Source organism: Macrobrachium nipponense, chromosome 12 (assembly GCF_015104395.2).
Source record: "Macrobrachium nipponense isolate FS-2020 chromosome 12, ASM1510439v2, whole genome shotgun sequence".
Classification (NCBI taxonomy): domain Eukaryota; kingdom Metazoa; phylum Arthropoda; class Malacostraca; order Decapoda; family Palaemonidae; genus Macrobrachium; species Macrobrachium nipponense.
In genome coordinates, this window is record NC_087205.1 from 49,414,492 (window position 1) to 49,428,897 (window position 14,406).

A 14,406-nucleotide genomic window follows, 5' to 3' on the forward strand; every position below is an offset into this window, starting at 1 on the left:
AAATACGTATTGTTTGTGAACAAAATTTAGTTATTTTTTCGTTAGTGGATGGTGCTGAGGGCATGTTTACTGTGTAAACAAAAATCAACAGATTCCATTCAATATTTTTCTCTTGATCTCGTCCAAACACTACGAGCTTTATGTATTTATCTTTTATTGGATTGAAAACAGTGAAATGTGTTCTTTCACGCCCAATAGTTTCTCTCAAATGTTGTTTACGGTTGAGTTTGATGGTACTGTACTGAAGTTTGCAAGTTTCATCCACGTTGCCAATACACGATAATAGTCGTTAGCAGATCAACATTCTTTCCTCAGCTTCAGCTAAAACTTACAGGTTAAATTTAGCAGTATATGCCCTTGCCGATCTTTTCTCCATAGCGAGTAAGGATATAGAAATGTAAGAATTTATCAGTCTTATTCTCCTTAATGTCATTTGTAACATAACTACGGTAAGTTTTTACTATCGTACCATGGTTAAAATGCAAGCAAAAAGGCTGTTGTTATCAGATTAGGTTGTTCATAGCATATCTGCTGTTTCTGGCTGTATGTGTTTACACAACAAGTATAACATTACTAACAATACTTTCGGCATTTCTTTTACTTTTTTAAACTTAACTAGAAGATGGGATAGATAAAGAGATGGAGGAAAAGGGGGTAGCCTAACTAAAAAATGGAATAGATAAAGAGGAGGAAAAGAGGTTAGCCTGTTATTATTTGGTGTTGCAAATTTAACTCTCATGATACGTGAGATACATGTAAATAAATTTTTTAAGGGTGAAAATTTGGGGGTCTTTCGAGATCGCATGTTACACGAGTAATATGGTATGTATTGGCACCAATACTCTATTACAGTGGACCCCCCATATTCGCGTTCTCTGGATTCGCGAACTCACTGATTCGCGGATTTTTCTTTGGAACCTATCTAGAAATTATTCGCGGAAGGACTTGCCCATTCGCGGGTTTCTCTGTGGAACATATACATAATTATTCGCGGTCATCCCCGGCTATTCGCGGATGCGAATTTTTATGTGTTAACTATTCGTACAAGGACATTTCATAATGATATGGTTATTCTGTTAATTAGACATTCCTTATAAATCTTAATGTAATGAATTGAATAAAAATATCGTAGGTATAAATTGGTGAGCAAGATAATATGTAAAATAAAGCATAAGAGAGTGAGTTGGCAACTGAGAAAATAAAACAATCGTATACGTACAGCCATCTCTCTCTCTCTCTCTCTCTCTCTCTCTCTCTCTCTCTCTCTCTCTCTCTCTCTCTCTCTCTCTCTCTCTCTCTCTCACAAAATGATAGATAGGAAACTAACAGAATATGTATTGCTTGAATACGATATGGCAACAAAGTTTTGGTCTGACTGAAGTGTAGAGTTACTTTGACACTGACTTACATGTCATTCCTGGTCATCTCACAGCCACGGATAGACATCAACTTCACAGCCGAGAAAGGCAATTGTATACAAAATAAATATTTTCCAGATGAAAAAGCAATTGGAGGGCCTATGTTATCCCATAAAAAAAACCTCGCTTGGATAACTGTGAGGTGTAGAAAAAGAGAGAGATCAAGGGCAGGGCGGATGTAGGAAGGAGATTTAAGTAGTACCTGGAAATGAAAAACAACCCCTATACAAATCTTATAATTATAGCCTTAGGGTTTGTCTCAAAGACATTCAAAGGTGTGTCACACACGTGACAGTTGTTGTTTTTGTAAAATTGGCGTCAGGGCAGATTTTTAAGCACCACTGTGTTAATGTATTAATAATTTGTTCATTACCTTTGATAACACGCCAAATTTCATGTTAGATAATCATAAAAATCTCTAGGATTGCGCGACCGCGCAAATTGGAAAACAATGGTGCTAGATTAAATCTGAAAACTCCAGAGCTAGCGTGAAATGCGTTAGTTTAGCAACACTGCCATTGAACTTACATAAATACGTATTGGGTCAATTGGGTACGCATTGTGCAGGCTGTACATTTTATGAAACTTTTTAAGATGATTTCTAATTATGATACGAGCGTATGTATGTACGTACGTACATAAATTGTTTTAGGATGATAATAAAAGTATGCAGACCATATCTAAAGTACGTAAGACAATGATTATATACATATTTGTAGCAGGGTACGTATTTTTCTGTCGGCGGCACGCAGTACATACATGTACGTGTATTTTTCATACGTACATAATGAGTATATTTTCGTGACAAAATAAATTTTTATGATGAAAAATAGCTTTATTAATTTTCAAATATTACAGTTCTGTAATACTTTCATGTAAACACAGCAAAATGTCGGTAACAAAGTCGGGTTTTCTTAAAAGATGCTTTACCCAAGCCAACTTTCCGCCGATAAACAAAACTTATGATGCCGTGATGCCTTCTTACAGCAGTACCCAAACAAAATGATATTTAAAACGCTATTGGCTGTTGTCTGCACAGCAGCCAATCCAGGAGCAGCATTCATTTTCCTTGTCGCTCATTGGTTGTACACTTGGTGTTGATTGGTTGAACCCTGGCCCCATTTCGCGGAGATGGAATTGTGGGTATCGCGCATCTAGTACCCAGCAGCCTCACTGCGCAGAAACTTACGGGTATACGCGTACGTTAACGCTAAGCTCTTGTGCGTATCAGCAAATATCTGTGTGCATCGTACCGAAAATGGCCCCTAAAAAGCGCCCTGCTCCTTCTAAGGCTTCTGGCCAAGAAGCTAAAAGAAAGAAGACCGTAATGAAGCTTGACGAGAAGGTGAAACTTCTCGATATGTTGAAGGAGGGAAAAAGTTACGCTGCAGTCGGCCGCCATTTCAAAGTGAATGAGAGCACAGTTAGATATATAAAGAAAAAAGAAAATGAAATAAGAAAAAGTGTTAGTATGACATTCCATGGCACCGCAAAGGCTGTGTCCACAGTGAGAGACAAAACCATTGTGAAAATGGAATCTGCACGCGCGTTCTGGATAAAGGACTGCAGGAAGAAGAACGTGCCCCTTGACTCCAACATCATACGCCGCCAAAAAGCACGACAGATCTACCAGCAGCTATCAACTCCTACTGCTTCACAAGGTGGTGAGGAAGAGGAAGCCAAAGCCGAAGATGTGGAGGCACTGGAAGGCGATGAAGAAGGGACGTTGGAATTCTTGGGCTTTGGAGAACCAGCTACTGAAGAGGAAGACGAAGAAGAAGAAGAACCACAACCGGGACCGTCCTCAGCTCCCCAAGGATTTCAGGCTAGCAAAGGATGGTTCCACCGGTTCCAGAAAAGGTTCCATCTTAAGTCTGTTTCCCTACATGGGGAAGCTGCATCTGCAGACAAAGAGGCAGCCGCAAAATATCTGCAGGCCTTCATGAAAATAATCCAGGAGAAAGGATATCGCCCAGAACAGGTGTTCAATATGGACGAAACTGGCCTGTTCTGGAAGAAAATGCCGTCCCGGACGTACCTTATGAAGGATGAAGCTAAAGCCTCCGGATTCAAGGCACAAAAGGACAGGGTGACCCTCCTGATGTGCGGGAATGCGGCTGGTTTCATGCTGAAACCAGGCCTCATTTACAAGGCTGCAAATCCCAGGGCACTCAAGAACAAGAACAAGGCGTTACTGCCCGTCTTCTGGATGCATAATCCCAAGGCCTGGATCACCAAAGTCCTGACGGAGTACTGGTTTCACCAGAGTTTCATTCCTCAAGTTAGGCAATACCTGGCCGATTTGGACATCAACTTCAAGGTCTTGCTGATAATGGACAATGCAGGTGGCCACCCTCTCGATCTTTATTCCAAAGGAGTCCAGCTTGAGTTCCTTCCTCCCAACACCACCTCTCTCCTCCAGCCTATAGATCAGGGCGTCATCCGTGCCTTCAAGGCACTCTACACTGGGAACTCCCTCCAGCACCTTGTTGATGCAATGGACCGTGACAGTGAATTTGCGCTGAAAGATTATTGGCGTAAATTCACGATTGCCACGTGTCTGTCTGTCATTGACCGGTCGTTGAAGGACATGAAGATGGAGTCACTGAATGCCTGATGGAGTATGTTGTGGCCAGACTGTGTCCATAATTATACAGGCTTTTCTCCCCAGGAAATCCAGCATTCAGCCATTAATAAGGCAGTCTAGTTGGCAAAAATTCTTGGTGGTGAGGGCTTTGACGATATCACCGAGGAAGAAGTCTGGCACCCTACATTGATGCCCACTCTGACCCCCTTACTGACCAAGACTTGGAAGAGCTGACGAAGTCTGCCAGCGAGGAAGAAGACACTCCAGGTTCAGGAGAGGATCAGGAGGAGGAGGAGGAGGAGGGCCTGACTTTGGAACGCCTGTCCCAAGTTAAAAAGATGGTAAACGACCTCGAGGAGTTTGTCGCAACATGGGATCCTTACATGGAGCGCTCCTTGAAGTTTTCTAATATTCTAGACACAGCATTGGAGCCCTATAATCAAGCTCTCACCACCATGAAGAAGCAACGGCAGCAGTTGCCAATCACAATGTTCATCACACGAACGAAGAAAGACCCTCCAAAGCCTCCCAAATCGCCTGAAGTAGTGCCTCTTGAATCGCCTGAAGAAGTGCCTCTTGAATCGCCTGAAGAAGTGCCTCCCAAATCGCCTGAGTCACTGCCTCCCGAAGCGCCTCCTGAAGGTGAAGAGGCGCCCTCAGAGGATATGTAACTCCTCTGCTTAGCTGTGCAGTCATATCTTCATCGTCATTCATTGGACTGCACGGCCAATTCATCATCATCATCTTTAATCAACATTCATCCCTGGTGAGTACCCGGTTTACATATGTTGTACTAGCGTAAAACAATTGTTTAATGTTCATACAAATTTTGTTCTTTCTCTCTATCGCTTGTGATTTCACATACATTTGTTTCCCTTGTAAAAAGAAAATGGATGTCTCAAATAGTAACAGTATGAAAGAAAATGTGCATGACTGAATACTTATGGGGGGACTGAATTATTTTCACATACGTAACTAAGTCATGCAGTACGTACATAATACGTATGTACGTATTTATGTATAACCATAAAATGTAAGATTTACTTTAAAACAGTATTAATAATATTTCAAAGATTAATATGAACCATAATAGGATGTTTTATGTATATTTGATGAAGGATGGTCTTTTTAGCTACTTTGGTGTTTGCATGTTAAGGATAGCTAAGTTTTATGAGTATTTTTGGAGGGAGTTCCAAACATTCGCTGATTCTAACTATTCGCGGGGGGGTCTGGTACGCATCCCCCGCGAATAGGGGGGACCACTGTATTGGCGCTGATAACTGGAAAACCACACATTTCGGAGGTGATTTTCGGTGCCAGACAAGCCCCATTAACCGGATCATCCCATAACCGAGCTCCCCCAATAACCAGGGACTGGCTGTAGTTTAGTGGATTGCAGGTAGTGGTTGTAGAGGCAGTCTCCCAGTTATTGGCTGACTTGGTTAATGGCAACCCGGATTTGTAACACATGTCTAGCACCATAAAATCGGCGATTTACGACACCATAACGGGCCGAGTTTTGGTTATTGGTGCCATAAGGTACTGATAATAGAGTTATGATGCCATTACGTACCTAACAGAGGTACCATTCACTGATTACCAGCACCATTAACTGAAACTTGGCATCATAAACCCCATAAATCACTGAGTTTTTCTTCATGGCAGTTATTGCTTCTCAGCACCTGCCAAGAACAGATCCCCAGCCGAAAACTGGGGATGCCTCTATTCCATCAAAATGGAATCTTGATACTATCATGTAGCATTTCAAGGTAGTTTTGTCAAATTTTGTATCATTGGTTTTTCTCCTTATTCTGTAGTGACATCCTGTTGATATTGCAGTTAATATTTTTTCTCATTAAATTTTCTAAAAGTGGAATGTACTTGAGTGCATAGTTTGAAGAACAGCTGAAACGTTTATGGAAAATTGCTCTCATGTACTGTAAAGCTCTTCTGTTGCAGGTGGTTCCTCTGTATGACTCTGCAAGAGTAACCCATTTATTATGCAAACATCAAAAATCACCAGTCTTTATGCAAGCTGTGAGAGAAAATAAGCGCTGTATCACAGTATTTTGGTTGAATGATGTATTATTGCGAGGTAAAATGGCACCTCCGTGGCAGGCTATACATCTTCCAACACCATTCGGGTAAGTCACTGCAGGTGGTAATTTTTGTTAAGAAAAAATTGTCTTCATTTTTTTCCCAGTGCATGAACCTTTATTTTGTAGTACATTAAATGTTTGTTAGAATTGGCCTTGGCAAATTATTCTGAATGGAAAAACAACCTGCCATCTCAGTTCTTAATGTATTGTTGGTCAACCATAAGTAATTTTTCTTGGTAGATATGACAGACATCACTATTAATATTATGACCAGAGTGTATTTTTGCCTTGAAAAAAATTTCCATATATGTACTAATCTTACAACAACTTTGTAGAATACTGATAACCATAACCCATCACTCTTGATATTTGCCTGTATTCACAACTTGAAATGTTCACATGCTGATATTCTTTGTCAGACAGTAGTAGAATAGAAGTTCAGTGATATTGGCTCCATCTTGACCCTTGGGTATGTGTCACTTCCCCTCTGTTCCAGTACTGCTGTCAAGTTTAGTCTAGCTGTCTCAAGTCTGCTGGACTATGATTTTTTTTTATGTCAGATTTTTTTTTGTTATGCAGCACTGTGTAGTCTGTGCCAATAGCGTTTTTCTGCTTGCAGTCTTTTTTATTAGTACTATGGGAAGACTTGAAAGATTTGGATTTCCTGAAGCTGTAGACAGACCTTTGTGGCTTTGTGTACACTATATCATTATTATTATTTTCCCCGTCACGTTTGCCTTCATCAATTCAACAGGTTTTTTTTTTCCTCCTGTTGTTATGGCAAACCTGGCACGTTTCTTTTTTTTTTTTTATCGTATAAGGAGTTCCAGCTACAACTTGTTAACCAGTTACTTCCAGCACTTTTTTTAATGACATAAACAGCTTTGTTCATCCTGTTAATGATTGATGAAATTATTGTAAATAATGTGAATACTGTTGTTGATTTTATTGTATATTGTTCTGTTAATTTTTACTGTGTTACTAGTCTATTTATTAATTTTTGCTTCTAATTTTTATTGTTAATTTTAATTCTTTTGGGAGACATTGAGGTGAACCCAGGGCCTGCCACTCATTCCTGCAAGAAAAATGACATAGTACTTTTCTCAACTATCCAAGGCTTAAAGTAAAATTTCCTTGATCTCCCAGAGTTGTGACTGTAACTACAATTTGATGTTTTTATTTGGTACACTTTTAAGTAATAAACTTAAAAGTGTACCAAATAAAAACATCAAATTGTAGTTACAGTCACAACTCTGGGAGATCAAGGAAATTTTACTTTAAGCCTTGGATAGTTGAGAAAAGTACTATGTCATTTTCTTGCAGGAATGAGTGGCAGGCCCTGGGTTCACCTCAATGTCTCCCAAAAGAATTAAAATTAACAATAAAAATTAGAAGCAAAAATTAATAAATAGACTAGTAACACAGTAAAAATTACAACAGAACAATATACAATGAAAATCAACAACAGTATTCACATTATTTACAATAATTTCATCAATCATTAACAGGATGAACAAAGCTGTTTATGTCATTAAAAAAAGTGCTGGAAGTAACTGGTTAACAAGTTGTAGCTGGAACTCCTTATACGATAAAAAAAAGAAAGTTGAAGATTGAATTTTTAATGCTAGGGTTTGATGGCCCTAACTGTATTTATTGCCGTAACATCCCACACTTACAACTTATAGCTGTGTACACTGAGTCTGGATGACCTATGTATCATCATAAAAACTTGGAGTGTAATTGCTATGAAGATTTTTGTATTAAGTCTCAGTAATTTCTGCAATGTTTATGCATTTGCTGTTTATAGCAATCCATATATTGATGATTCTATATATGACTCTCTAACCCTTAAACTCTCATGTTTTCCTAGGGACACAAACACTGTCATGGGGTAATTTATACCCCAATTTGGAAAATTAATAAAGCACAATGTAACCAAGATACATTACTTTATTTCTGAAAAAATGAAAAGAAACTTCAACCTTTCTTCTTTCATTGATAAATAATCCATTTTGAAAAATGAGAAAATAACAAGCTTCTGGGGTAACTTAAAAACTTGGAAAAATTAAGAAATATGTTGAATACCCTACAAAAAAAAAAAAAAAAAATTGATGTTGGTGACTTGTCCTTTAGTCGGGCAACACTCAGGAGGTGTGCAGCTTTGCTGAGTAAGGCACAATCCTTATTGTCCACTACAGCCTGTTTTGGAGAACATTAAAAAATGTGCTTTATTTTGCTGGTAAAAAAAACTGCTTGTATTATTATTATTATTATTATTATTATTATTATTATTATTATTATTATTATTATTATTATTATTTCTGGGATTGGCCTGTGTCGCCCAGTGAAATGTACCTATAGCACTCATTTCAAGGTATAAATAATTGCTAAATATACCATAGAAAAAAGCCATATGGAATGCCAGAGTTACTATCTCTGGATCGATCACCTTCATAGGGTGCCGTTATAGCAACAGGGGCGAGTGGATGCCACTATCACAGACCTCTAGTCAATTAGCTCTCTCCTCTCTCAAAATCCCTCACCAGAGAGGCGCCGTTACAACGGCTACCCTCCGCTCGCCACTACTACTACTGCCAAGGATCTACATTCCTTCATAGCACTCGCTAATGCTAAGACGTTGTTTTTTGGTTTGCTATAGTATTTGTGAAATTTTTGGATTTATCATGTCTTCGGACTTACAAGATGCATCTTCATCTAAGTTGAGTGTTAATTTTGTTGACTTTGAACGTGTTTGGGCAACTGTGCGTTTTGTGTGGTATTGTTTATGTGAAGCGTTGCTTGAGAGCCGAGTGTATCGTTTCTCGAGTCGGCCATTTATATGCATTGTTGTCCGTGTACTTGGCTTGGTCTTCTCAACTTTTTTATTACGGTAAATCATTATTACCTTTTTTGCTCATCGCAGTTTACTTTACTGTTATCGTGGAATTTTACCATTTTGTTCCTGATGGGTTCCGATAGGTTGATTTATCATGGTTTTTACCACTTTTATTTATAGCCTATTAGGGGGTTTCCCTCATTTTTCATCGGTCCTTCAGGAGCGATTTGGTTCTCTCATGAGAGTGCACTAATATTTTCATTCTACTACATGCGCGAGTATTGTGTTTGAGGCGACCTAGGCTAGCCTAGTGTTACGCAAAATTACCTGAGAAGTAAAGGAACTCATTATTTCGCAGTGCTCATGCATTTTGTGTAGATGATTTTTATTGTTATTTAGTTTATTATATAATAATAATATTATATTGCTATTATATTTTGACGAGGTTTGGGAGTCCTACACGAATATTTACCTATCCTTGGGCGTGTTATTACCTATCGTAGCCTACCCGACCAGATCTAGGTTAGATTTTGGAAGGTAGGCTAGGCGGTTGAGAGTATTTCTCGCTACCCTAGTTGGTACTAGTTCTGGCGATCCTGACCAGACTAATATTTTAGTTTTGGAGGGTGATCCTTTTCTAGAGAGTTCCTCTCTTGTTACAGACTGTAGGTGCTAGGCCTATCTTACCTGACCAGGTCGATATATTCGATTTTGGAGGATTAGGTTAGGTTCTAGAGTTTCCTCTTTCGTGACATTCTAATAGGCGCCGTCCTAGGCTACCCGACCAGATCGGTATATCTGATTTTGGAGGGTTAGGCTAGGCTAGTAGATGGATTGGCTTTATTCGTCGGTACTTCCAATAATTCCTTTTTCAATACTTTCGGTTTGGTATAGCCTTGGCTAGAACCTCCTTTAGGATGTCAGTTGGCATAGCGTCTTTTGCCCCTTTAGTTGTAGGTTTTTTCACGGCTTCTCGGAGGGTGGTAATTACCTGACCGGTCGCTGTTGCCAGGGGATTACTAGTTACCCTTCCCCTCCGTGCTGTTCCTTCCGGTCCGGACCTGTTCCGGCGGTGTTTCATTAGCTCGCTGTCCTAGTAACCCTTCCGGGGAACGGCAGCTGGAGCGTCGAGCACTTTTCCGGGGGATTAGTCGGAGGAGGTTAAGGAATAGAAGATTATGTAATCTCTGTTGGTACTTCTCCGGGCCTGTATTACTCGGTCGAGGTGTGGTCTATCATCACACTCGCCAGGTTGTTATACGCCGGAGTTCTTAGTACTGCTGTGTCCGCCGCTCTGTTTTCCGTTTTTCTCTGGTGTTATCGCTACTTCCCCCACTCCGGTGGGGGTGGAATTAGGTTTAGAGAATGCTTTTCCAATTAACTTGGAATAGCTACTCTACTCTGGTGCGTTCAGATTCAGACTAGGTTTCACCTGGCTCCCTGTTCTGCTCGTATCAGGCCAGCTCAGCTGGTCTTATCGTTCACGATAACGAGATTATGGACTCCGGAGCAGGCGGAGACATGCAAGAGGTTAATGTTTAGTAAGAAATCTTATTGAGGAGTTGATTTTTTCCTGTAACTAGATTTGATAGAACTAGTATAAGTGTACTCGTGTATCAATTCCAACTTACAGATGGTACGCTGTTTGGAGTTGGGCTGCTCAGCCGTTATCCAGCAACCATGTGGGCATGAGGTCTGCTGATCTCATGCCAGCTGTTCGGTACGGATGGACGACATCTTAGTCTGGCATCCTGACGGCTGCGAAGTATGTTACGCTCTAGTGGAGAACGTGACTAATGAGTCAGTAGGTACCATCCGCACCTCAGTAATGTTTTGATTTTGGATCATAGTTCCGCAAATGATGGGCAATATCTGGAGGATCTGATTTCGTCCTTTCCTACAGACCCCTCTGGCGCTCAAGGCCTCCTCACTGGCAAACCTTAAGGTCTGGGTGGGTGGTTTTGGGAGGAGCGTGACCGCTGGATGCCCTATATGCTGTCGGAGGAGATGTGTTCTCTTCTTTATCCGAACGCAAGGACTTCGGCAGCAGTAGCTAGGGAACTGGTGGCCCCTATCATCGAGAGGATCTGCTTGGAAACCCAGATCCCCCTTGGAAGACCAAGAGGGATTATGTGAGGAGGTGACAGGAGAAGTAGCAGCCATCAGTTTGCATCGGGAGCCAATGACCATCGACTCTCAGGAAGAAGGTATGGAGGTAAGTGAGGCAGGAGGTTTTAGTTAAAAAATCATTACTTTTAGCCCAGCTACTACTTCTTCCTTTCAGGGCTTCTCAAAGTCCAGGATCCTTGGGGATAGGTCTGGTTCTGTAATCCCCAAGGTGAAAACTCTAAAAGAGAAGTCCCTGCCAAAGGCTGCCAGACCAGCTAAGCCTTCTCCGGCGGACTCCGCCAGGTCGTCATTGGCTACCAAGCCTTTGGCTGTCTCGACAAAAACTACTCCCCCAACTAAGGGGTCGAGAGCTAAAGGTTCTAAAGCCAGACCGATGGAGTCCGGCTTTAACCCTGACGCTTTTGCAAACCTTCTCATGGAGAAGATGGGCAGTATGGTGGACTCGAGATTCCAATCGATGTCCTCTCAGCTCGCCTCGGGCTTAGAGACATCAGGACAGTCCATCCTGTCTCTGGCTCAGAGACTTCAAACTCAGGAGAGCTTGCTGGCCGGACTTATTCAGTCTGGAGCCACGCAGCAGACCTTTATTGTACCGGATGCATCTAAGCTCCCGCCATTCGAGGACAACAACCCATGGCGGTTAGCGCTGCGTGCTCCCTTTTCTGAGGGCATGCTGACTATTGAGGGCTGTGGCACCCGTCCTGTGGAAGATTACGAATTCTTCCCGGCGGACCTCCAATTTCCCTTCCCAGGAGACTGATTTATCCTAGGGATCAAGCACAGTCGACAGGGGTCCGCACCCTTTCAGAATGGGAGTGCGTCAACACTAGGTTGACGCCAAACAAAGGTTGCTACACCATGTTCATGGTGGGGGATAACATCCCGACCCCTTGTACTTCTAAGATTGCGGAATTAACTCTGCAGGCCGGAATGGAGAAGAAACCAATGCCTCAACTTTGAGAGACAGAGCCTACCTCTCTGCTCCCCAGAGATTTGGAGTGCTTGGTGGGCACTCCGGAAACTTTCACTGTGGGCAGACTCGATCCGTAGTGTGCTTCCACACAGTTTAGTGAGAGATTACCCAGAATTCCAGATGCCATGGTAAAGGCAGAGTTTGAAACAAAATGTAGACTGAGTAGGTCGATCAATTCGGTTACTACCGCAGAGTTGACGGCCTCTGTCAACGCTGAGGAACCTTTATTCCGGGTCCTAACAAAGTCACTGCTGCAGACTTTCCAGTGTGACCTGTATGACATTATGGTTGCTAGGTGGAATTGCAGGAAGCATGTCCTTGCCTACGCTTCCATCAGGCATGAGCCTAACAAACTTATTAACCCTCTTACGCCGAAGCGGTAAAAAAAAATTGTCTCCCGTGTGCCGGAGGTGTTTCAGAGTGAGCGCGGAAGCGGAAAAAATATTTTTTTTCAAAAAATCACAGCGCGCTTAGTTTTCAAGATTAAGAGTTCATTTTTGGCTCCTTTTTTGTCATTGGCTGAAGTTTAGTATGCAAGCATCAGAAATGAAAAAAATTATCATTATCATATATAAATAATGCGATATATGATAGCGCAAAAACGAAATTTCATATATAATTGTATTCAAATCACGCTGTGCACAAAACAGTTAAAGATAACAAGTTACTTTTTTTCGTTGTAATGTACACTAAATTGCGATCATTTTGGTATATAACACATTGTAAAACGATAAAAGCAACACAGAGAAAATATTATCACAAAATAATGCATGAATTCGTAACGCGCGGACGTAAACAAATATTTTTTTCAAAAATTCACCATAAATCTAAATATTGTCCTAGCAACTTCCAATTTCTTTCAAAATGAAGACAAATGATTGAATATTACTATACTGTAAGAGTATTAGCTTACAATTGCAGTTTTCGACCATATCTGACGAGTTAAAGTTGACCGAATGTCGAATTTTTTTATATATATATTTTTTATATGCAATTATTTCGGAAATAAGAAAAGCTACAACCTTCAAATATTTTTTGTTTTATTCTAAATGAAATTGCGCACATTTTCATATATAAAACTCTATGAAATGCCTAATATGAAACGGAGCAAATATTCCGAGAATGGTACGTACGCATTTCGGAGATTTGTGGCGGAGAATCCAGGCGCGGAGGGAAGGAAAGATTTTTTTTTAAATTCACCATAAATCTAAATATTTTGCTAGAGACTTTGAATTTGTTTCAAGATGAAGATAAATGACTGAATATTACTAGACTGTAAGAGTTTTAGCTTACAATTGCGTTTTTCGACCATTTCAGTAGAGTCAAAGTTGACCGAACGTGGTTTTTTTTCTATTTATCGTGATTTATATGCAAATATTTCAAAAATGAGAAAAGCTACAACCTTTAATTATTTTTTGTTGTATTCTACATGAAATTGCGCACATTTTCATATATAAAATTTATAACGGCTAATTTAAAATGGTGCAAACATTACCACAATCGCACGTATGATTTTTTCGGAAGAGTTACCTCGTGGACGTAAAGAAAATGTTATTTTTTCATAAATTCACCATAAATCAAAATAGTGTGCTAGAGACTGCCAATTTGTTGCAAAATGAAGGTAAAGGCTTGAATATTACTAGAATATAAGCTTTTTAGCTTACAATTGCGTTTTTTTACCATTTCGGTAGAATCAAAGTTGACCGAAGGTTGAAATTTTGGCAATTATCGTTATTTATATGAAAATATCTCAAAACCGATAAAAGCTACAACCATGGGTTGTTTTTAATTGTATTGTGCATGAAATTGCGCACATTTCCATATATAAAACTTTATGTAACGGCTAATTTTAAAATGGTGCAAACATTACCACAATCGCATGTATGATTTTTTTCGAAAGATTACCGCTCGGACGTAAGGAAAAAGTTTTTTCATAAATTCACCATAAATCGAAATATTGTGCTAGAGACTTCCAATTAGTTGCAAAATTAAGGTAAATGATTGAATATTACTAAAATATAAGAGTTTTAGCTTACAATTGCGATTTTCGACCATTTCGGTAGAGTCAAAGTTGACTGAAGGTTGAAATTTTGGTAATTATCGTTATTTATATAAAAATATCCCAAAACTGATAAAAGCTACAATCATGAGTATTTTATTGTTGTATTCTACATAAAAATGTGCACATTTTCATATATAATACTTCATGTAACGGCTAATTTACAATGGTACAAAAATTATGTCAAAGTGATGAAATAATTTCCAAGATGTGTCACAGATACTTTTTAGTGCGGCAAGAAAGAAATTCGCGCTTGCGCACCTGCGTAACGATTGTAAACAAAACAACACCTTGATCCGTGAAC

The 14,406-nt window shown here is 40.0% G+C and overlaps 1 protein-coding gene across 1 annotated transcript in view; it reads left to right on the forward strand.

Annotated features, from left to right (window-relative positions):
* LOC135224520 (PAX-interacting protein 1-like) overlaps positions 1-14,406 on the forward strand; it is a 363,885-nt gene that overhangs the window by 194,736 nt on the left and 154,743 nt on the right. Inside the window, exon 10 of the mRNA XM_064263576.1 lies at positions 5,965-6,149. Coding sequence (XP_064119646.1) covers positions 5,965-6,149 — 185 coding nt within the window. The remainder of the gene's footprint in view (positions 1-5,964; positions 6,150-14,406) is intronic.